This window comes from Pantherophis guttatus, chromosome 1 (assembly GCF_059756535.1).
Source record: "Pantherophis guttatus breed Tessera chromosome 1, ASM5975653v1, whole genome shotgun sequence".
NCBI lineage: Eukaryota > Metazoa > Chordata > Lepidosauria > Squamata > Colubridae > Pantherophis > Pantherophis guttatus.
The window spans coordinates 337,088,948-337,112,794 of record NC_142063.1 but is presented as its reverse complement, the minus strand read 5'-3'; the positions used below and the strand labels follow the sequence as shown (position 1 = coordinate 337,112,794).

Sequence of the window (23,847 nt, the reverse complement as noted above, 5' to 3'; positions counted from 1 at the left end):
TTTTGGGCAAAGAGTATGCGAGCTGCTTTTAAGGTATGGATAATTAAGTATTTTATCTCTTTCTCATACTGTGCTGTGATTATTCCGAGTAGAAAGGTTTCCGGCTTCATTTCCAACTTCTGATTTGTAATTTCTTCTATCATTTTCCTTATTTCCTACCAATATTGTTTCGCCTTTTGGCATAACCACCATAGATGGTAATATGTTCCTTTTTGTGTGTTACACTTCCAGCAAATTGGAGAGGTATTTGGGAACATTTTTGCTAGGCGCGCCGGTGGAAGGTGCCATCGATAGAACATTTTGAACAGATTTTCCTTGTAGGGTATAGACATTGTCAGTTTATAATTTACAGTCCATAATTTTTCCCATTTGTCCAATTCGATACTATACCCAAAAATTTTTGCCCAAATTATATTTTCTTTAACCACTTCTTCCTCTAATTTATATCTTAATAAGTAATTATATATTTTAGATATCATTTTCTCATCTGTTCCTTGTAAAATTTTATCCAATTCATTTGGTTCATTTTGAAATCCAAATTGTACCCGATCTGTTTTATACCTTGATTCTATTTGTAAATATGGCCACCAGTCAATGTCTATAGCCTGTTCTTTCAAATCTTGCCTTGATTGTAATTCTACTCTATTATTCAGCAGTTCTTTGTAGTTTCTCATTTTCTCCATGTCCATAGCGTTAGGATAAATCAGCACCTCCATAGTCGATAGCCATCTCAGAATTTTATTATAATGTGTTTTTCTGATCTCTTGCCATGTTCTGTGTAATGATCCTCTAATAATATGTTGTTGGAAATATCCTTGATGTTTATCTCTTCCCTCCCACAAAAATTCGTGCCAGCCTTGTTGTAGGTCGAATCCCTCTAGAAGTAGTGTTCTCTTATTTTTCAGATCTATCCAATCTCTAATCCAGTTTAATGATGCCGCCTTATAGTACAGTTTCCAGTCCGGTAACCCTAATCCTCCTTTCTCCCGGGTATCTTGCAAGCATTTTATTTTAATTCTGGCCTTCTTCCCTTGCCAAATATACTTTGCTATCATTTTATCGAAGTCTTTGAAAAAATCCTTCCCTGGCCAAATCGGAGTTACTTGGAAGAGGTATAGCAGTCGGGGTAGTATATTCATTTTAATGGATGCAATTTCCTCTAAGAATGACAGTTGTAGTTTGTTCCATATTTCCAAATCTTTTTAAATCTGTTTTGTTAATTTAGTATAGTTATCCTCTCTAATTGATGTTGCTTTATTGGTGAGCCAGATTCCCAGATACTTTATTTTCTTCACTATTTGTATTCCTAATTTATCCTCTAATTCTTTCTCCTGTGCCTTTGTCAAATTCTTCGTTAATGCTTTTGTTTTTTGTTTATTGATTTTGAGACCAGCCACTCTTCCATATTCCTCTATTTTCCCTAACAGTTTAGTTCCTGTTGTTTCTGGTTGTTTCACGATAAACACCACATCATCAGCGAAGGCTTGCAATTTATACTTCTCTTTTTTTATTCTCAGACCTTTTATTTCTTTGTCTTTCCTAATTTCATTTAATAAGATTTCAAAGGATATTATAAACAATAATGGGGATAGAGGGCATCGTTGCCTCATTCCCTTTGATATCTCAAATTTTTCTGTCATATCCCCATTGATCATAATTTTGGCCGTTTGGGAGGAGTATATTTTCCTAATCATGTTTAAAAATTTATCGCCAAATTCCATCGCCTCCAATTGTAGAATAAGAAAATTCCTATTTAAGTTATCGAATGCTTTCTGTGCATCCAGGAAAATTGTTTGTCCAATTTTTTCTCATAGTATTCAAGGATGTTAATGATTGTTCTCATATTATTTTTGATCTGTCTTCTTGGAACAAAACCATTTTGGTCTGAGTGTATGTATTTATGAATAATTGTTTTCAGTCTCTGCGTAATGACCAGCATAAACAGTTTGTAATCCACATTTAATAGTGATATTGGCCTGTAGTTTTGGATTTGTGTGGGATCAGTGTCTTCTTTTGGGATAAGTGTAATTATGGTTTCAGCCCAGGAATTGGGAATTTTTGCTTCTAAGAGTGCATCGTTGAAGACTTGGAGTAAGAACTCGTCCATTGGGTGCTGACACTTTTTATAGAATTCTGTTGGTATGCCATCTGGTCCGGGCGTTTTATTGTTTTTTTGTTTTTTCTTTGCTTCCAGCAATTCAGTCATAGTAATTGGTCTATTTAATAACTCTGTGTGTCTCCTCCAGTTTTTGGATATTTGTTTTGTGTAAATATTCCTTGATCTCCTCTTCCCTGATTTCTTCTTGCTTGTAAAGGTTCTGAAAGAATTTTTTTGCTATACGTTTTTTGTCTTGATTTATGTGATATATTTCCCCTGCCTCGTCTTGTAGTTGGTATATGTTCCTCTTCTCTTTTTCCTTTTTCAATTTATACGCTAACCAGCGACCTGTTTTATTTGCATGCTTAAAGTGTTTTTGTTTTGCCAATTTGATTTTCTGTGCAGTTTCTGTTTGTGTAATTAAGTTAATCTTATGTTTGACAAGTTTTAACTTTCCTTTAATTATTTTATTGTGGGGTTGTTTCTGCAGTTCTGATTCATGTGTTCTGAGTTCTGTTAATAGGTTGTTTCTTGTCTGTTGTTTATCCTTGTTTTTCTTTGCTGTGTACGAGATGGTAAGGCCTCTTATGTAGGCTTTGGCTGTATCCCAAAAGTTTTGGAGTGTTGTCTGTTCTTTGGTATTTATCTGAAAAAACATATTCATTTCTTTCTCGATCATCTGTGTGTATTCCTTGTCCTTAATCATTCCAGTGTCCATCATCCACCTTTTTTGTTTTCGATATCCTTTCCATACTATTGTTATTGGGCTGTGGTCTGCCCAGGTATTTGGTGATATTTCTATGACTTTTATTTCTTTCCTAAACTCTGAGGTCATCCAGGCCATATCTATTCTGGACCATGATTGGTGTGGGCCAGAATAGAATGTATATTGTTTTGCTTGTTTATTCGCCTCTCTCCAAAGATCATGTAATTGTAGTTCGTCTGCCATGTCTTTGAATGTATCCGGTAATGTTTTTTTCCTGGTTTGGTTCTTTTTATTGCTCTGATAATCTTTTTTGGTGTCCATGATTGCGTTGAAATCTCCTATGATACAGATGTTCTCATATTCCAGATCCTTAGTTATGTTATGTATTTTTTTTAAAAAACTCACTTTGATTTCCATTGGCTGCATATATTGATATTAATAACATTTTTTTATTCTTCGTATTTCTATCATCAAAATCCATCCATCAGTGTCTGTATATACTTGCTTTGTTTTTGAATGTTTCTTAACGTATACTGCAGCTCCTCTCTTTTTCTGATCCGCTAATGATGTGTATAGTGTTCCTAATCTTTGGTTTTCTAATAGTTTTTGATGTTGTTTCTTAATATGGACTTCTTGTAGAATTATGACATCCATCTCCAATTTATGTAATTTTGTAAATATGTGTGTTCTTTTGGTTGGTGAATTTAGACCGTTTATGTTAATTGAGGTCATCTTTAGTTCTTGTTCCATTATTGTTTTCTGTCTGTTTGTTGTTCTTAGTCTTCTTGTGTTTCTTGTAATTACTTGTGTCTTTTCCCTTGCTCCCTCTCTTTCAATTCTTTCTCTCTACAATCTTCTTTTTTCTTCTTGATCTCTTTCTTCTCTTTCTGTCCGGTGTTCCTCTTGGCTCTTGGTTTCTAATTCTTCTCTGCTTTCCTGTTCCTCTTCCAATACAAAGTGCTGATCAAAAAAGTCTTGTGCTTTTTCTAAACTGTCAATCTTGTATTTTTTTTCCTGCCAGGAAATCAATAACCCTTCCGGAATTAGCCAGCGGAACAATATTTTATATTTATTCAATTGTGTCATTAAGAAATTATAATTTTTCCTTTGGTCTCTTATCCTTCTTGGGATTTGTTTGAGAGTCATAATTTCCTTTCTTTTGTATACAATTGTCCCTTCTCTCATCTTCCTGTAGATATCTTCTTTTATGGATTTTTTTTGTGAATCTAATATGTATCTCCTTGGGCAACTTATGTCTTCGTGCATAATTGGTGTGGACTCTGTAAATTTCATCTATGTCTCTTCAGACGTCTTCCTTATCCCTCTGGGTCGCTTCTGCTAGTATCTCTGTCATCAGTTCTCCTAGGTCAGGGGTGGGCAAATGTGGCTCTTTTACAACCTGTGGACTTCAACTCCCAGAATTCCTGAGCCAACTTGGCTGTCTCAGGAATTCTGGGAGTTGAAGTCCACAGGTTGTAAAAGAGCCACATTTGCCCACCCCTGTCCTAGGTCTTCGTCTTTTTGTTCCTCTACATTCTGAAATCTGAAGAAAAAAAGATGCCTTTTCCATTTCTAAGTATGTTAATGAGTCTTCCAAATCCTTGTTGTTTGACACTTGATTTTGCTCCATCTTTTCCATTCTCTTGTCCGTCTGTTCTATTTTCTCCTCCACTTTTTGGATCCTTTGCTCGTTTTCCGCAATGTTCTGTTGTATTTTCCCAATCTTCTCATCCATTTTCTTAATGTTATCTTTTATTTCTCCCACATCCATCCTCAGTTCTTCATGATTTTTCCTTGTTTCTTCATGGTTGTTAGCTATGGACTCTTGCGTTTTGTTCATTCCCTCTTGAATCATTGCTAATACCAAGTGGATGTTTTGCATGTTAAGGGTGGAGGTTGCCTTTTCTTTTTCCGCCCCAGACGTGGTGTCAACTGGCCTTTGCTGCGCCGGAGAAGCTGAGAGTGTCATCTGGTTTGAGGGTATCTTCTTGCTTGTCTTACTGATTGCTGATGAACCTGTGGTTGCCATTTGTACTTTTTGTATTATCTGTCCCCAAAGTTTCATATACTGGTTTGCTATTTAGATCTTTATGTTTCTGTCTATATTAATGTTCAAATTATAGTGTCTAACAATCCTAGAATAATGCCCAGGTGGGGTAATATTTACTGTTTACTATGTTGCTATTTCTCTATCACACAATCAAAATCTCTCTATATATTTCCTTATACTTATTCACAGTTTTAAATATCCTGCTTTACGCTTTTGCAATATTCTTAAATAAGGGAAGGGAAAAGTAGGGGAGGGAATGAGGGAAAAGATTTAAGATTTCAGCAATTCATTAATTCAAGAATAAATTTTCAGCAATTCATTAATAACAACAATTTTCCTTTATAGTTAATTACTATACTATTAAGTTACTATTAGCTAATGTCAATTACCCTTAATTACTATACACAATGTATTTTCTTCAATATATGTAATCAATCTAATTTAACTAGAATATAAGTAAGTGTGTAAGATAATAAAAGGCTAAATAGTAAGATAAATCACTGTATAAACACAAAAACTGGACTAACAAATATATATAGCAATCTAAGCAATATATATGTCACTTTTTACTTAATATTTACTAATTAATAGTTAATTAATAATTAATAATAAGTTTAAGTAGCTGGATTTTACTTCATTAAGTGTTTTTCTTTCTCCTTCTATAGTTTCTTCTTCTTTCAGTCTTGCATCATTCCAATTTCTTCTCTCTGTTAATTGTATCCAATATCCTTTAAATTAAATATCCAAGTATCCAACACTCAAAATGTCTAATTCCAAGTGTCCAAGTATGATCCAAGTGTCCAGGAAAAAGACTTTAATAGAGTTAATTTAGCTCTACCACTCGTTAATTTCCAGGCAGGAAGGTTCTGTATATCAGTCTGCTGTTCACTCTGCTCCTCCGGTATCCGCTGCCAGTCAATCGTCTCGTCACACTCCCCCCTTATAACAAAGTCTGTCTGTCTCCTCTTCCTCTCTCCTCTGGATATCGTCCTTTTCCACAAAATAATTTATTTAATACTCAGATTTCCTCTGGATTCACCTTCTACTTGCTTGTGTTATAGATTCCAATGTCCGCCATTCATTTGACTTTCCGCTATCAAAATCACCTCTCGCCGCACATCGTTTCTTCCGATCTTCACTGGTCTCTCTCTCACCTCGCTTAAAGTTCTAAAGTTCTAATTCCGAACACTTTCCTCTCCAAGATCAATTTGATTTGTATTTTATTTTGTAATCCACAACTCCTTAACGGTATGTCTCTTGGAGTCACTCCGGTTCTACCGCCTGTCACTTTCTGCGCTGTCACTGTCAGTTTAAGTTTTCCGCTCCACTCACTTTTCCGTTGCCGCTTATCGCCGCTTGCTTGGAGCCTCACTTTCACTTTATAGCAGTACCTTCTTCTATTCTCGTTCTTCTTCCTTCTGTTTCCTTCTTCGCTTCCCACTAATCATCTGTCAACGTTTCAGGCCAGCCAAAATGGCTGGCTTTTTTTTGATCGGAATTAAGAGGCTTCCTCTGAACCTTCGGAGGGATTGCTGTCCTCACCGAGATCCTCGGGGTTTCCTCTTTTTTTTATTGAACCCTCCAAGGTCAGTAGGGCCTGGATCGGCTTCCTAATCGAAAATATTGGAACTTTGAGAATGGAGCACCGTTCTCTTGTTCCTGGCACAATGACGTCACCGCCGGAAGTTTTCCAGGTGTTCCTTTTATGTTCTGGGTATGCTTGGGGTTTATTGGATTACATGGGCAGGATTATAATCATTTTTCTCTATTTTGGGATTCTTTCATTTGTGCTGTTACTTCATTTTTATGTTCCATAAGTTCCATTAGATCCCATAAGCCCCTTTAGATCTCATAAGCCCCCTCCCCCCCACCCCTTTGGCTATAATTTCATTCACAGCTGCCACCTGCATTTGCTTTTAGAAGGAATGGAAAAAGGAGCTGTGCAAAAATTAAATTTGGTTCTATTTTGTTCTGAACTCCAGCTGTTTTATCCTTCAAACCACTTGGTTTTCCCTTCGTTCTGCTCTTAACAGTCATGCAACGTTTTGTGACTTGGGCATCTTATGGCTCCTGGACTGTATCCAGCCCTTTGGCTGCCTTTGTCTGGCCTGCAAGATGTGGAGACTCTAGAAAGAGTGCAGAGAAGAGCAACAAAGATGATGAGGGGACTGGAGGCTAAAACATACGATGAACGGTTGCAGGAATTGGATATGTCTAGTTTGATGAAAAGAAGGACTAGGGGAGACATGATAGCAGTGTTCCGATATCTCAGGGGCTGCCACAAAGAAGAGGGAGTCAAGCTATTCTCCAAAGCACCTGAGGGCAGGACAAGAAGCAATGGGTGGAAAGTAATCAAGGAGAGAAGCAACTTAGAACTAAGGAGAAATTTCCTGACAGTTAAAACAATTGATCAGTGGAACAACTTGCCTCCAGAAGTTGCAAATGCTCCAACACTTAAGAAGATGTTGGATAACCATTTGTTTGAAGTGGTGTAGGGTTTCCTGCCTGGGCAGGGGGTTGGACTAGAAGACCTCCAAGGTCCCTTCCAACTCTGTTATTGTATTGTCTATTGTCTTTTATTTTGAAGGGGACTCTATTTTTTTTTTCAATTTACCCATATGCCTGCACGCACACAGACAGGCAAGACACTAGAATATAAACTTGACAGCAGACAGCACTCCTTACTAGCACTGATGATGTTACCTAGTTAGGGTAATGAAACGTCTGCAAGAAAACAAGCAAGCTCAGAGAGCACCAAGGACTTCTCATGCATGCTTTTGCATCTTCACAGCTCGGTTGGTTTGGCCCTCCACAACAGTCCCAGTTTCTCATGTGGCCTCTTGGAACAATTAATTGCCCACCCTTGTCATGGACCATGCTGTCTTTCTGTTAGCCAGTTTGGGGGCAGGGAGGGGTTTCCCTCTTGTCTCTGGCAAAAAAAATCTGGAGGAGTCAGGTAAGTCTTTTTTCCAGCTACAGATAGTCCTCAACTTACAACCACAATTGAGATGTCTTTAAGCAGAAGCTCAATAGATCACACCTGGAAGTTTAATGGGGTTTTCCACCCTGTATGGAAATTGTATTCATGACTTCAAGGGCTTGCCTCCAGAAGTTGTGAGTGCTCCATCACTAGAAGTTGGACAACCATTTGTCTGAAATAGAATAGAATAGAATAGAATTCTGTATAAGTGTGATTGGACACACAGGGAATTTGTCTCTGGTGCATATGCTCTCAGTGTACATAAAAAGAAAAAATACATTCGTCAAGAATCATAAGGTGTACAACACTTAATGATAATCATAGGGTACAAATAAGCAATCAAATCATACTAGGAAACAGTATAAATCATAAGGGTACAAGCAATAAGGTTACAATCATAAGTCATAAGTGGGAGGAGATGGGCGATAGGAACGATGAGAAGATTAATAGTAGCACAGACTTAGTAACTAGTTTGACAGTGTTGAGGGAATTATTTGTTTAGCAGAGTGATGGCATTCGGGAAAAAACTGTCCTTGTGTCTAGTTTTGTGGTGTGCAGTGCTCTATAAGGTCGTTTTGAGGGTAGGAGTTGAAACAATTTATGTCCAGGATGTGAGGGGTCTGTAAATATTTTCACAGCCCTCTTTTTGACTCGTGCAGTATACAGGTCCTCAATGGAAGGCAGGTTTCCTGTATGAGCAGGAGGTTGGATTAGAAGACCTCCAAGGTCCCTTCCAACTCTGTTATTCTGTTATTCCTTCAATTCGGTGGCTTGTGTTTGCACCTCACATTTAACCAGGTTAGCTTGCTAAAAATCAAGAGTTGAGTTCACCCAAAGGAGCCTGGTGGCGCAGCAGACTAAAGCACTGTTATTAACATCAAGCTGTCTGCAATTACTGTAAGTTCAAATCTCACCCGGCTCAAGGTTGACTCAGCCTTCCATCCTTTCTAAGGTAGGTAAAATGAGGACCCAGATTGTGGGGGCAATAAGCTGACTTTGTATAAAAATATACAAAAGTATGAAGGCTATTGCTTAACGCATTGTAAGCCGCCCTGAGTCTCCAGAGAAGGGCGGCATATAAATCAAATTAAAAAAACAAACAAACATGGAAATATTAGTTTGAAGCTTGGTCATTATTTTTTTGGTTCAGATTGACAAGTGAATTTGATGCTTTATGGTTCAGGCTATAGCCAGGAGATGAGTTAATCCACTGAGTATGGGCAACAGTGTTTTGAGAAGAGAGGGCCTAGCACTCTTTTCTTAAATTAATTAAGAGCCGTGGTGGCACAGTGGTTAGGATACCATATTGCAGGCTGACTCTGCTCACTGCCCGCAGTTCAATCCTGATCAGCTCAAGGTTGATTCAGCCTTCCATCCTTCCAAGGTCAGTAAAACGAGGACCCAGATTGTTGGGGGCAATATGCTGACTCTATCAACCGTTTAAAGAGTGCTGTAAAGCTCTATGGAGAGGTATACAGGTAGTCCTTGACATGCAACCACAATTGAGCCCAAACGTTTTGTTGCTAAGTAAAACATTTGTTAAGTGATTTTTTTCCTCCATTTTACAACCTTTCTTGCCACAGTTGTTAAATTAGTTAACTTGGTTGTTAAGTGAATCTGGCTTCCTCATTGACTTTGCTCGTCAGAAGGTCACAAAAGGTGATCACATGGCCTGGGAAACAGCGACTGTCATAAATGTGAATCAGTTGTCAAACATCTGAATGCTGATCAGGGGATGCTGCAGTGGTTGTACTGTAAGTGTGAAAAACGGCCTTAAGTCACTTTTTTTCGGTGCCGTGGTAACTTCGAACAGTCACTAAATGAACTGTCGTAAGTTGAGGACTACCTATTTAAGTGCTATTGTTATTCCTATTTCTGGCCTTCTTTCTCCCTGACTGACATATTACTGTTTGCAGGTGTTTATTTCTGTGGATGAAATGGACTCCGTAGAACGAGACCTGAAAGGTCACGAAGAACCATCTTTGACCAAGGTTTGCCTAGATGCACCCACAGTTGTCGTGGCAGTTGACCAACAACAGTCAGTAGAGTTCGATTCTCCTGACTCCGGGCTCCCTTCTTCTCGGAATTACTCCGTCACATCAGGCATCCTCTCCAGCATCGATGATGGGCAGAGCATTTGCTTTGAGGATGGAACCGAAGAGGAAACCGTCCCAGAGCTGCAGAGACCGGATCTGGATCACGTTTCACCAATCAAGGGCTTGGCAATGGAGGAACAGACATGTTCCCAAACAGACTCTAAAACAGCTGCAGAAGACAGCATCTCTGTGTGCTCTGCTTCTTATACGGTAGGTAAGGGCCATAGGTATGCACAGGTAGTCCTCACTTAATGACATTCATTTGGACTGGAATTTCACATCCTCTATTAAAAGGGCAGGCAGAGGGCATTGCATTTATGAAATGTCCTTCCCAGGGAGGAATCCAATTTCCTCCTCCCAACTTTTATTCACTCAGAGGTGCCACCTAGTTTTAATTGTGTTTTTATTATTTATTTCTTTAAAAAGCTGAGTGGCATGGTGGCCTAGTGGTGAAAACGCTCGCCTCCCATTTGGAAGGATGGGTTCAATGCTAGGTAGTGGCAGATGTTTCTCTCAGGGCACAAAGAAAAAAATATCTGCTGTGAACTCAGCATAGGCATCAGGAAGGGCATCTGGCCAGTAAACGCTCAGCTCCACCCAGTCGCCCTAACTCTATCCCAAATTAAGAGATTACAGGGTCATAAAAAAAGAGTTGTTTATTTATTTATTTAAAATACTGGCATGACCGCTCACCTTAAAAAAAACCCAGAGCTCTGGGTGGCTCACAGCAATCATGTAAAACCAAACATTAAAATCGATAAAAGCAAAACACAGGAAAACAAAATCTGGCACCACAACCAGTCTCCATTGATGCAACCAACACTGCTGTTTTACAACTTTCCATTTTTATCCATTTCATGGAATCGCTGCCCTTTTACTTCAACTCTGACATTTTTGCTGTCTGGTGTCTTAGAAATCTTTTAAAGAAAACAACAGACCACGTTAAAAAGAAGAAGAATGAGGATCATGAGGCTGGTATTATCTCAAATATGGATGTTGCTCGTGTCTAGGAAAAAAGTTAGAACATGGTTTATTCGGGTCTCTCTTAAAAAAATGTATACATCTAAGATCAGAATCGGTTTGCTACGGTTTTAAAAGGCCAAATTTAGAGTGAAAGCTTTTTATTTTGAAAATCCTTGTGATACAGACAGATAGCCTACTAAATATTTCATACTATCTGATTTTTCCTGCAAAAAAAGCCCAGGATGATCAACATAGTATTAATCCACTCATTTTTATCTTTATTGTCATTGGTTTTGCATGTTGTTGGTTAAGCTGAAATGGCAAGAATAAAATCATACCGGTAGGAATAAGAGTGCATTTAGCATATGGTGGCATCTCTCGTTTTACAAACTTACCTGCAGAAATTGTTTTAAAATGAATGGACATCTAAAATCCTGTCATTCTGCAAAGATCAGACACCACAGACAATGCTCTCTTTTGTTCAGCAACAGGTTTATAACAAATCTTTGTATTTTCCAGATAGAAATGCTGGACACTGTTGCCTTAAACTTACATAGAATTGACAAAGATGTTCAGAGGTGTGATAGAAATTATTGGTATTTCACTGCTGAGAATCTGGAGAAGCTTCGAAATATTATGTGCAGGTAAGTTAAACCTAAGAGGGAGGTGCAAGAGAGGCACATCTGGAAACCTTAGGACAATGTTTGTCAAGGGAAGAATTGAGCCTTGGCATCTGGAGTCAGATGCAGCAGAGGAGAGTGAAATCTTGAGATTACCCAATAGAACATTGGTGGTAGAATTTGTTGACTTATGTTTTCCAAGTCTGGTCTGGGCAGATCCTGCTATCTGGATTAGAATCCATGGAATGTTCTCTATTGTGATATTATTGTTCATTGCAGGCCCTGAATATCACATTTTTAAGTAAATATGTGCCCCTGGGCCACCAAAAGGTTGCCTGCTTCTTCATTCTGTTTTCATGATAGATGACTTTGCTGGCTGAGGAATTCTGAGGAAGTCTACAACAGGGGTCTCCAACTTTGGCAACTTTACAACTTTGGTAAAGTTGCCAAGGTTGGAGACCCCTGGTCTATAAGTCTTAAAGTTGCCAAGGTTGGGGACCCCTGCTCTAGCCTACATAGCTCTCTTCAGGGTCCATCAAAGTTGTTGATATTTGCTGTCTCTTCCTCATACTTGGCGCCCAGCACTCAGAAAACTCACTTCAGCTTTGTAACCTCTTTCTATTGCTATTTGATTTCTTTTCTTGTGATAATGAGTTCAGGTAGTCCTCGATTTATGACCACAGTTGAGCCCAACTTTTTTGTTGCTAAGTGAAACATTTATTAAGTGATTTTTTTTCTCTATTTTACAACCTTCCTGGTCATGGTTGTTAAGTGAATCATTGCTTGGTTAAGCTAGTAACATGGTTGTTAAGTGAATCCGGCTGCCCCATTGACTTGGCTTGTCAGAAGATCGCAAAAGGTGATCACATGACCCCGGAACACTACAACCGTCATATATATGAGTCAGTTGCCAAGTGTCTACATTTTGATCACATGACTATAGTGATGCTGCAATGGTTGTAAGTGTGAAAAACGGTCATAAGTCCCTTTTTTCAGTGCCGTTGTAACTTCAAATGGTTACTAAACAAACTGTTGTAAGTCAAGGACTACCTATATCTGTATGCCAAGAAAATGGAGCGAGAATTACTTTATCATGGAGAACCTTTGTAGATCTAAACATGCTCAGTTCTCCTATTAAGGAGATTTTGAAATTATTTCCCTTGTCATTTTCTGGGAGATGGGAAACCATATAAATTTGATAGATAGATAGATAGATAGATAGATAGATAGATAGATAGATAGATAGATAGATAGATAGATAGATAGATAGACAGACAGACAGACAGACAGACAGACAGACAGACAGAGATAGAGGATGGATAGATATAGAAGATAGATAGATAGATAGAAAAATAGAAGATAGAAGATAGAAAGATAGATAGATAGAAAATAGATAGATAGAAGATAGAAGATAGAAGATAGATAGATAGATAGATAGATAGATAGATAGATAGATAGATAGATAGATAGATGATATTTATTTATGTTATTTTATTTTATTTTTCAATTTATATACCGCCCTTCTCCCTAAGGACTCAGGGCGGTGCACAGCCAGAATTAAGAACATGAAATACAAATATTAAAAACAATTAAAATATATATAAATTTGGCCCAAAAATTTAAAAATCACAAACCAATTAAAACATTTAAAAAATTTAAAAATTTCTTCCTAAACCAGCCCGGCTTGCTGGAAAAAGTGGGTTTTAAGGGCATGGCGGAAGGCACTGATGATAGATAGATAGTAGATTGAAAGCTAGATAGATAGATGTAGATAGATAGAGATAGAAGAAAGAAAGAAAAAAGATGATAGATAGATAGATAGATAGATAGATAAATAGATAGATAGATAGATAGATAGATAGATAGATAGATAGATAGATAGATAAATAGAAAGAAGATAGACAGACAGATGATGTTTCATTTCCCTCTAGGAGCAGGTGTCAAGAGTTATGTAGGCCTAAGTATCTATGGAGATTCTCAGTCATCCCAGGTCATGGTTGTCCCAAAGGAGCTTTTCCAAGAGGCAACTGGACTTTCTGGTTTTTCTTTGAAGACATTTCGCTTCTCATCCAAGAAGCTTCTTCAGCTCCGAGAGAGCGAAACGCCTTCAAAGAAAAACCCCAAAGTCCAGTTGCCTCTTGAAAAAGCAACTTTGGGTAGGCCTTAGTGGTACCACACCAAACAATTGTTAACCTCATTAAATTTAGTGCCCAATTTGGGGTTGGGCGTTTACGATTTTAATGAACGATGATATTTGCTGCTTGCGCTATGTTTAATTGTGTGAGGTTCTGGGAAGTCCATGAGGTTTCATGCGGTGGACCAATCTCATAATGTGTCTTCCAGATTCGTCATTTCCTGGTGCAAATAACGTTCTGAGTTCTTTTAACTTCAAGGTGTTGGTGATCACCTTTAAAGCGCTCCATGGCTTAGGGCCGGGGTACTTACGGGACCGCCTTCTGACACCAATTGCCTCCCACCGGCCAGTTCGCTCCCACAGAGAGGGCCTCCTTAGGGTGCCGTCGGCCAGACAATGTCGGCTGGCGACCCCCAGGGGGAGAGCCTTCTCTGTGGTGGCACCTACCCTCTGGAACAATCTACCCCCAGAGATACGAGGGATCCCAGACCTCCGGACTTTTCGTCGGGCCCTAAAAACCTATTTTTTTCAGTTAGCCGGGCTGTCCTGATTTTATGGTTGGTTTTAAAATTTGATATGGATTTTAATTTAAATGTTTTAAATTACGGGCCAAATTTATTTAATTATTTTAAATCTATTTTAACTTTTGTGTATAAATGTTTTATCTTGGCTGTTCACCGCCCTGAGTCCGAAAGGAGAAGGGCGGTATAGAAATCTGAAAAATAAATAAATAAATAAATAAAACTGCAGAAAAGAGAAAGAGCAGCCATATTTGAATAAGCCACAATGTATTGATGAAACGTTTGTTCTCTTTTTTGTTGTTGCAGCTATGTTTGGGAACATTTAGAAGTAGGCTACGTCCAAGGAATGTGTGACCTTCTGGCTCCTCTCATGGTTATACTTGACAAAGGTAGGAAATGGTTGCTTTCTCTAGCTTGTGCAGCCCTTAGTGCCTACATAGATTTTACGTTTTTATGTCAGCCTATCCATAATATCATATACACAGTGGTGAAATGTAAAATTTGTTACTACCGGTTCTGTGGGCGTGGCTTGGTGGGGGTTAATGTGACTGGCTGGGCGTGGCCAACTTTTTTTTTTTTTTTAACTTTTAAAAGCATTTTTTCTACAACCTCTTCGGCCAAAGAGATTGTAGAAAAAATGCTTTTAAAAGTAAAAAAAAAAAAAGCCTCTGATGATCACATGGCTCAGCTGGGCATGGGGACGGGGCCACAGGGATTTTTGCTACCGGTTCTTCGAACCACCCGCTGCCATCACTACCAGATCGGGCGATCCGGTCCAAACCGGGAGCATTTCACCCCCGCATATACAAACAACCTTCTCATTTCTCAGTACATTGACACATCCTGAAATCACTGCAGATGTATCTCTGGATTCAGAAGAACTGTAAATTTACAAAAAAAAAACCTGGGCAGGTCTCCCCACTTCTAAAAACAGCCCCAGGAGGACTGAGCATGCTTAGTGGGTACATCATATTGATTACTAGAGAGAAAGGGAGGGAGGGAGGGAGGGAGGGAGGGAGGGGGAGAGAGAGAGAGAGAGAGAGAAAGAAAGAAAGAAAGAAAGAAAGAAAGAAAGAAAGATGGGTGATGAATATACAATCATAGGGCTGGAAGAGACCTCCGAGGTCTTCTAGTCCAACCCCCTCTCTTGCCTTAAGAGACTTTATAACATTCTGGTCAAATGGCTGTCCGGTCTAATGAGTCTATTTTTGAAAACCTCCAGTGGAGCACCCACCACTCTGAGAGGCGAGCTATTCCATTGACTTCATTTTTCTTAATTAATTTAAAATGGGTTGTTGAAAGGCTCCCTTAATATTATAATTTATCTATAGGCTGTCACATTTTCCTTCCTACACTAATACAGTACTAAATCGATAATCTGAAATCTATCACTAGAGATTTTTCCTTGGGCTTCAACTTCTCTCAGGCTGACCCCTCCCAAATCCCTCTCTCCTAAATCCCCCCTCCCTCTGCAAGTTCATCTGAGTAGGAAGCACCTTGCATTGCCATGCTTTGATTGATTGATTGATTGATTGATTGAGAGTTCTAACATCCATTAATCTGATCAAAGACAGTATTTGTAGCTCTGGGTTGAACTCCGGGGTCCTTGGTGCTCTTGCAGCCATTTCATTACCAAACCAGGTAACATAATCCGTGCTAGATTCAGAATGAAATAGCCGATCCACCAATCTGAAGCCCTCCAAACCCATTGGGATTGGCTCCCAGAGATCTTCAAATGATTGTGTTTAATTTTCAGTACGAGCGGCAAGGAAACTGTGAAACATGGGATGGTCATAATATGATTACTTTCCACTTGCAATACAGGTAGTCCTCGACTTACAACCACAACCGAGCCCCAAAATTTCTGTTGCTAAGCGAGACATTTGTTAAGTGAGTTTTGCCCCATTTTACAACCTTTCTTGCTACAGTTGTTAAGTTTGTAACAGGGTTGTTAAGTGAACCTGGCTTCCCCATTGATTTTGCTTGTCAGAAGGTCTCCTGGGACCAGGGGTGAAATCCAGCAGGTTCTGACAGGTTCTGGAGAACCAGTAGCGGAAATTTTGAGTAGTTCGGAGAACTGGCAAATACCACCTCTGGCTGGCCCCAGAGTTGGGTGGGAATGGAGATTTTGCAATATCCTTCCCCCCAGGATGGGGAGGGAATGGGGATTTTGCAGTATCTTTCCCCTGGAGTGGGGTGAGAATGGGGATTTTGCAGTATCCTTCCCCTGGAGTGGGGTGAGAATGGGGATTTTGCAGTATCTTTCCCCTGGAGTGGGATGGGAATTGAGATTTTGCAGTATCCTTCCCCTGCCACTCCCACCAAGCCACGCCCACAAAACCAATAGTAAAAAAAAATTGGATTTCACCACTGCCCGGGACACTGCAACCATCATAAATATGAGCCAGTTGCCAAGCATCTGAATTTTGATCACGTGATCATGGGGATGCTGCAACAGTCGTAAGTATGAAAAAAAGCCATCAGTTACTTTTTTCAGTGCCGCTGTAACTTTGAACAGTCGCTAAACGAACCATTGTAAATCGAGGACTACCTGTAATAATGTTTAATGTCCTGGTTCTTTCCATTATGATTTGGAGTGTGGTTCTCGGCATGCTACAAGGCTGGCCTGCAACAGTTGCTTTCTTGCATTGTTCAACGTTGTGGGCACCGCTTGCCGGTTAAAAGGCAGATAATAAATATTGGTTTCCTTATGCAATTATTGAAAATTCATGGAGCTAACGCCTACCTTTGCCTGGTTTTTAGATGAGCTGGCTTACAGCTGCTTTACTCATCTCATGAAGCGAATGAGCCAAAATTTCCCCAACGGAGGTGCCATGGACACACATTTTGCAAACATGAGGTCTCTTATCCAGGTGGGTTTTATATCGGCATGTGTATTTAAAAGATTTTTTTTTTTTTAGCTCTTCTTGGCATCTTTCTGAAGCTCGGGAATTTTAGCCAAGCTCAAAGCAATACAAACCTAAGAATAAAGCCAAATACATCACAGGATACCTTGATTATTGGGCAGATGGAAGTTATTGTAATCGTAATAAAATTGCAATAATATCTTTCCCCAGCCAGAAAAAGGATCAAGGGTTCTTCACAATTTACGCCCCTTAAATGCTTTGGTAAACAACACCTGGATTCTGAACCACACTTGGCTTGCTTCTTCGTGCTGTAATGGGAAGCAAAATGGACCAGATGTTGCTCTTACAGGGGTCTCCAAACCTGGCAACTTTAAGACTTGTGGATTTCAACTCCCAGAATTCCCCAGTCAGCCTGGCAGGGGTGGGTTCTAAATTTTTTTACTACCTGTTCTGTGGGCGTGGCTTATTTTTGTGGGCGTGGCTTGGTGGGGGTAATGTGACTGGGTGGGCGTGGTCAACTTTTTTTTTTTAACTTTTAAAAGCATTTTTTCTACAACCTTAAGAGGTTGCAGGAAAAAAATGCTTTTAGAAGCCACTGACGATCAGGCAACTCAGCTGGAATCGCCAGAGGCTTTTAAAGGCATTTTTTTTCCTACAACCTCTTCGGCCGAAGAGATTGTAGAAAAAATGCTTTTAAAAGCTCTGACGATCCTAGCTGAGCCACGCGATCATCAGAGGCTTTTTATTTTACTCTTAAAAGCATTTTTTCGGCCGAAGAGGTTGTAGAAAAAATGCTTTTAAAAGTAAAAAAAAAAAAAAGCCTCTGATGAGGTAGGTGGGGTAAGCGAGCGGTGACTGGGCTGGGGACCGGTTTGGGAGCATGGCCAGCCAATGTTATTACCGGTTCTCCGAACTACTACAAATTTTTACTACCGGTTCTTGCGAACTGGTGCGAACCGGGAGCAACCCACCACAGCAGCATGGCTGGCTGGGGAATTCTGGGAGTTGAAATCCACAAGTTGCCAAGTTTGGAGACCCCTGTGCCACAAGATGGGGTGGGAAGGAGAGGAAGGAGGTTCCCTGCGAAATTCCTATAAGTCAGGAGTTTATAGTTAGCTAACTTGAAAACCTTAGCCTGGAAAAAGGTTTTCTATTGGTGGAGGCTGTGGAATGTGTGTTGATAGTGTTGAATGGGAGAGATTTGGTTTATGGGACGGTGGTTTGAGTTCTCTAGATAACGTGTTGCTGGTACGAAACATATCGCACCTTGCAAGACCTCACTACAAGAGAATTGAGCTTAGCCTTGGACTTTCAAAGGGAGGATCAGAGGTGGTATTCAGCCGGTTCGGACTGGTTCAGGTGTACCGGTTGTGGAAATCGTGGATGGGCCCACTCACCCGCCCCGGATCTATGCTATGCTATTTAGGCACATTTTTGAGGCTGGGTGCATGCGCAGAAGGCCCGAGCGCCAGCAAAGCACATGCGCTCGCTCACATTTTCAGTGCTGGGCGAACCGGTAGTTAAATTTTGTGAATCCCACTCTGGTGAGGATGCTAATAAATTCATAACAGGGTCCACACCAGGAGAAACTAAGGGGAAAAGGAGCTCAGGAGTTTATTGATTAAATTGATTATTGATTATCAGGAGTTTATTGATTAAATCTCAAAATGCATATAGTCCTCAACTTACAACAGTTCATTTAGTTCAAAATTACAATGGCACTGAAGAAAATGACTTAGGACCATTGTTTGCACTTAACGACTGTTGCAGCATCCCCATGGTCACATGATCCAAATTTAGATGTTTGGCAACTGGTTCACATTTATGACGGTTGCAATGTCCGGGGGGGGGGGGGTTGTCACGTGATTGGCTTTTGCGACCTTCTGACAAGCCAAGTCAATGGGGAATCCAGGTTCCTTTAACAATCATGTTACTAACTTAACAAATACAATGATTCACTTAACAACTGGGGCAAGAAAGATTGTATAATGGGACAAAATTCACATAACAACCGTCTCTCTTTGCAACAGAAATTTTGGGCTCAGTTGTGATTGTAAGTTGAGAACTACCTTCTATTTAAGAATAGAATATAGGTCCTCCCATCTTTATTTTCACCTAATGTTCTTACCTCCTCTTTTCTCCTCAACAACAATCCTGTGAGGTGGGTTGGTCTGGGAGAGAGGGAGGGACTGGTCCATAATCACCCTGCCAGCCTTTATGCCCAGAGAAAGACCACAACCCACATTCACCCAGTGTCTAGCCCAGGGGTGTCAAACTCCAGGCCTGGGGGCCAAATATGGCCCATGGGGTGTTAAGATCTGGCCCGCGGGGCCGCCTTGGAAACAGCAACAGCGGTGCCTCTGCCAGCAAAAATGGAACTCGGGAAAGCCATGTACAGCCCTCCCGGGCTCCGTTTTTGCTGGCAGAGGGTTGCAGGAGGCCATCGGAGCTTGTTTTCATTGGCAGAGTGCTCGGGCCATCACAGGTGACCCGAAACGAGTGACGTTGAGCTGGCCACCCACACCTGGCACACCCCTCCCCCCCCCGAGGTCAAACACAACTCTGATGCAGCCCTCAATGAAATCGAGTTTAGACAGCCCTGGTCTAACCCAACACCTCGACCACCGCACCTTTCATAATTAACACCTTTAATGGTTAGCCCAAATAATTTAAACCAATTAAAGGCAGATAAGAACTGGTAATCCTTATGATCACAATCGGGAGCAGAATTTCTATTGCGAAGCTAGGCAATTGTTAAGTGAATCGCACCTGATTTTACACTCCCTTTTTTTTTTTGCCATGGTTGCTAAGCGAATCACTGCAGTTGTTAAATGAATCACATGGTTGTTAAGTGACTACCGCTCCCACCATTGACTTCACTTGTCTGGGAAGGTTGCAAACGGCGATCACATGACTCCGGAACAGGAGAACCAAGTGCGTGAATTTTGATCGCCATGAGCTTGATGATGCTGTATCGGTCATAAGTGTGAAACCTAGGCATAAGTAACTTTGTTTTCAGCGCAGTTGTAACTTTCAATGGTCACTAAATGAATGGTTAAAAGTCAAGGACAGCCAGTACTGGTTTTCCTATTACCGTGCGGCATTTCCATCTCTTCCTCCTTAATCAGAATTTTTGCAGAAGGAAAAAAAAAAAGATGGGACAATATGGGAGAAGAATGATGACTGAAGGAATGATTGCATTCTATATTATTCGTAAAATTACAAATGATGTAATTGCATACACCCAAAAAAATGTGTTTATGAGTACCTCACGGCGCATATATCCTTTATTTTTTTCTCTCTGTGTTTTTTTTTTTTTAAACTCAAAAAAGATTTTAGATTCTGAGCTCTTTGAATTGATGCACCAGAATGGAGATTATACGCACTTCTACTTCTGCTACCGGTGGTTCCTGCTAGATTTTAAAAGAGGTAAGGATTTTTAAAAGGGGACACGGTGGCTCAGTGCTAAGATGCTGAGTTTGTCAATCAGAAGATCGGCAGTTTGAATCCCTAGTGCCGCATAACTGAGTGAGCTCCCATTACTTGTCCCAGCTTCTGCCAACCTAGCAGTTTGAAAGCATGTAAAAATGCAAGTAGAAAAATAGGGACCACCTTTGATGGGAAGGGAACAGCGTTCCGTGCACCTTTGGCGTTGAGTCATGCCAGCCACATGACCACGGAGACGTCTTTGGACAGCGCTGGCTTTTCGGCTTTGAAACGGAGATGAGCACCGCCCCCTAGAGTCAGGAACGACTAGCACATATATGCGAGGGGAACCTTTACCTTTGCCTAAGGATTCTTTCCCCCCTAGGGTGTTGGCTAGAATTCTTCCATGCTGGCTGGGGAATTCTGGGAGTTGAAGTCCACAAAATCTAAAGTTGCCATTTTGGAGACCCCTGCTCTACATGGGGAGAAATCGCTTCGTCCATTTTTATTGTGATGCGCTGAAGTAATCCAATGCTCTTTCCAATGTCTGTTCCATTCAGAATTGTTGTACGAGGATGTATTTACAGTGTGGGAAGTTATCTGGGCGGCGAAGCACATCTCTTCCGAACATTTTGTCCTTTTCATTGCCTTAGCACTGGTGGAGTCCTATCGAGAGATTATCCGCGATAACAACATGGACTTCACTGATATCATCAAGTTTTTTAACGGTAAGGAAGTAAGAACGGAACAAGATTTTGCCCATTTTTTTAATTTGCGAGGGGGCTAATTCCCCGTTTACAGGTAGCCCTCGACTTACGACCATTTGTTTAGTCATCGTTCAAAGTTAAAATGGTGCTGAAAAAGTGACTTATGGCCGGTTTTCACACTTATGACCGTTGCAGCGTTCTCACCATCATGTGATCAAAACTCAGATGCTTGGCAACTGACATGTATTTGTGACAGTTGCAATGTTCAAGATCATGCGATCACCATTTGCAACCTTCCCAGCTGGCTTCTGACAAGGAAAGTCAGTGGGGGAAGCCAGATTCGCTTAACGACCGCATGATTCACTTACTAACTGGGATTTGTGCTGAAATGTAGGAGAAAGAAGGGACAGTGACAGATAGTCCTCGATTTACGACCACAATTGATCCAGAAGTTCCATTGCTAAGCAAAGCGGTTGTTGAGTAGGAATCACTTTTACATCTTTTACATTTTTTTTGCCTGCTTGTAAGCGAATCACTGCAGTTAAATTAATCAGGCTTTTGTTCAGCAAATCCAGTTTCCCTCATTGTTCAAAGCTGGCTGAGAAGATTGCAAACGACACTGGGACACTACAACCATCAAAAATACACACTGTTCCACTGATTAATTGTTCTCACTTTTAGAAAGTTTCTCTTTAAATCCAGGTTGCTTCTCGGTTAGTTTCCATCCATTGTTTCTTGTCCTGCCCTCTGGTGCTTTGGAGAATAAATTGACCTCCTCTTCTTTGTAGCAGCCTCTCAAATACTAAAATACTGCTATCATGTCACCCCAGTCCTTCTTTTCTCTCGACTAGCCAGACCCAAATACTGCAACCGTTCTTCATAGGTTTCAATCTTCAGGCTTATAATCATTTTAGTTGCTCTTCTCTGCACTTTTTCCAAAGTCTCAACATCTTTTTTTGTAATGTGATGAGCAAAACTGGATGCAATATTCCAGATGTGGCTTTAGTAAGGTTTTATAAAGTGGTACTACTTCACATTTTGATTCTATGCCTCTGTTTATACAAGCAAATATTGTATTAGTTTTTCTGGCTGCTGCAACACGCTGCTGGCTCATATCCACGAGGACTCCAGGGCCCCTCTCACAGTTACTGTTTTTGAGTCGGATTTCGCCTAATGTACCTTTTTCCTACCTGTGTAAAACCTTGCTTCAAAGGGATTGAATAGAATCTCTTGGGGGGGGGTGTCTTAAGCCAGCATCATTAAGCCCCCTTCATGGTCTGATTAAAAATGAGGTAGCTGTGGACAATGGCTGAGATTGGTCAAATTTCTGCCCCTTATCAAAATGTAAATTGCATGTCGAGTGAGCCTTAAGATCGTCTCGTAACCTTTGCTGTTGCTAATCTTTTCACCAATCCTTTTGCTATTTTGTGTGCAGAGATGGCCGAACATCACAATGCCCAAGAGATTCTGAAGATAGCAAGAGATTTAGTCTGCAAGGTCCAGACACTGATTGAGAATAAATGAAAGCCGGAGCTGCTGGGAGAACGTGAAGTTTAGCATTACTGCAAAAAGCTTTTGAAGGGGGGGGGAGGGAGGGAGGGAGGGGATTTTCCTGCACTTGTCACTTCAAACAATGTTTTAACAGCATCTTCCATGTAATGAAGTAAACATTCAAGAGATTTCTTAAGCCAGAGAAATTTCCAAGCAAGAAAAAAAAAATACTAAGCTGAGTTTTGAGTGTGCACAAATGGGTCCTCATTCTTGGACTCTTATTTCAGGGCCAAAAATCATTCTTGTGTGTTTTTAATTCTCCCATTTGTTCCAATTCTGTCGTGTTTGAAATTGCCTTTTGCCCTGGGGTTGGTAAGCAAGTGTGTAGTAGAGCAAAAAGAAGAATTCTTCCAAATTTTACCATTGCTATAATTTTGCAAAATGTTTATCTAGGTTTCCAAAGGAACCTCTCCTCCTCTGACTAAAGGCAGGATATCCTGTAGGTTTGCCCAAGATTATACCAGATTTAGGAGTAAGGAACCCCATACTCTTATCAACCTGGTTGCTCGCAGCTTACACAGTCATGTAAAAACTTGCTCAATTGAGATTTTGTGCTCTGTTGCGTATTTGGTCAGTCATTCCAAAGCTGAGTTCCAGCAGCGACTGATCAAAAAGTGGGAAACAGGGAAATACCCTTGTATGTTTCTGCACAATCTTGAGGGCTAGAGTCTTGATTTAAAAAAAAAAAAAAAAAAGCTAGGAATCCAAAGGAAAGTTGAATTAGCTGGATTTGAGAGACGGGTCACTCTATAGTGCCCATTGGAGGATACCCCTGTCCATTTTTCATTTTGCTTTGTGAATCTGTCTTGTCCCCATGGAATATTTTTATGCATCCAGCATGTCTTTATTTGTCCACTTGCCTTTACCGAGTTCTGTATTCGTGGCTACACTCCCAACGGCTTCCAAGCTGGATCGACAGCCACGGAAAGGGGAGTTTGACATAGCCCCAAAGTGCCAACAACTTCTGTCCAATGTAATAACCTTTTTTGTTGTTTCTTTCCTTGGAATGCAAAAAACAAGTCTTTTTTTGGTGGTGGTAGTGGCATGCACGCACGCACGCAGTCCTTGGCCCTGCTCGTTTTATTTGTGTGTGTGTGTGTGTGTGCGAAGTGTTTGACCCATGCATGG

The 23,847-nt window shown here is 40.4% G+C and overlaps 1 protein-coding gene across 10 annotated transcripts in view; it reads left to right on the top strand.

The window, feature by feature from the left end:
* SGSM2 (small G protein signaling modulator 2) overlaps positions 1-22,710 on the top strand; it is a 136,057-nt gene extending 113,347 nt beyond the window's left edge. For 4 of the 10 annotated variants that reach the window (XM_087889609.1, XM_060693193.2, XM_060693192.2 and 1 more), the window contains 7 exons: positions 9,751-10,140; positions 11,413-11,537; positions 14,475-14,557; positions 16,932-17,041; positions 20,368-20,464; positions 21,022-21,189; positions 22,604-22,710. In XM_087889609.1, the coding sequence (XP_087745735.1) occupies positions 9,751-10,140; positions 11,413-11,537; positions 14,475-14,557; positions 16,932-17,041; positions 20,368-20,464; positions 21,022-21,189; positions 22,604-22,692 (1,062 nt within the window). In that variant the 3' untranslated portion in view covers positions 22,693-22,710. The remainder of the gene's footprint in view (positions 1-9,750; positions 10,141-11,412; positions 11,538-14,474; positions 14,558-16,931; positions 17,042-20,367; positions 20,465-21,021; positions 21,190-22,603) is intronic. The other 6 variants (XM_087889617.1, XM_087889615.1, XM_087889608.1 and 3 more) reach the window with 2 other exon arrangements.
* The last annotated feature ends 1,137 nt before the right edge of the window (positions 22,711-23,847 follow it).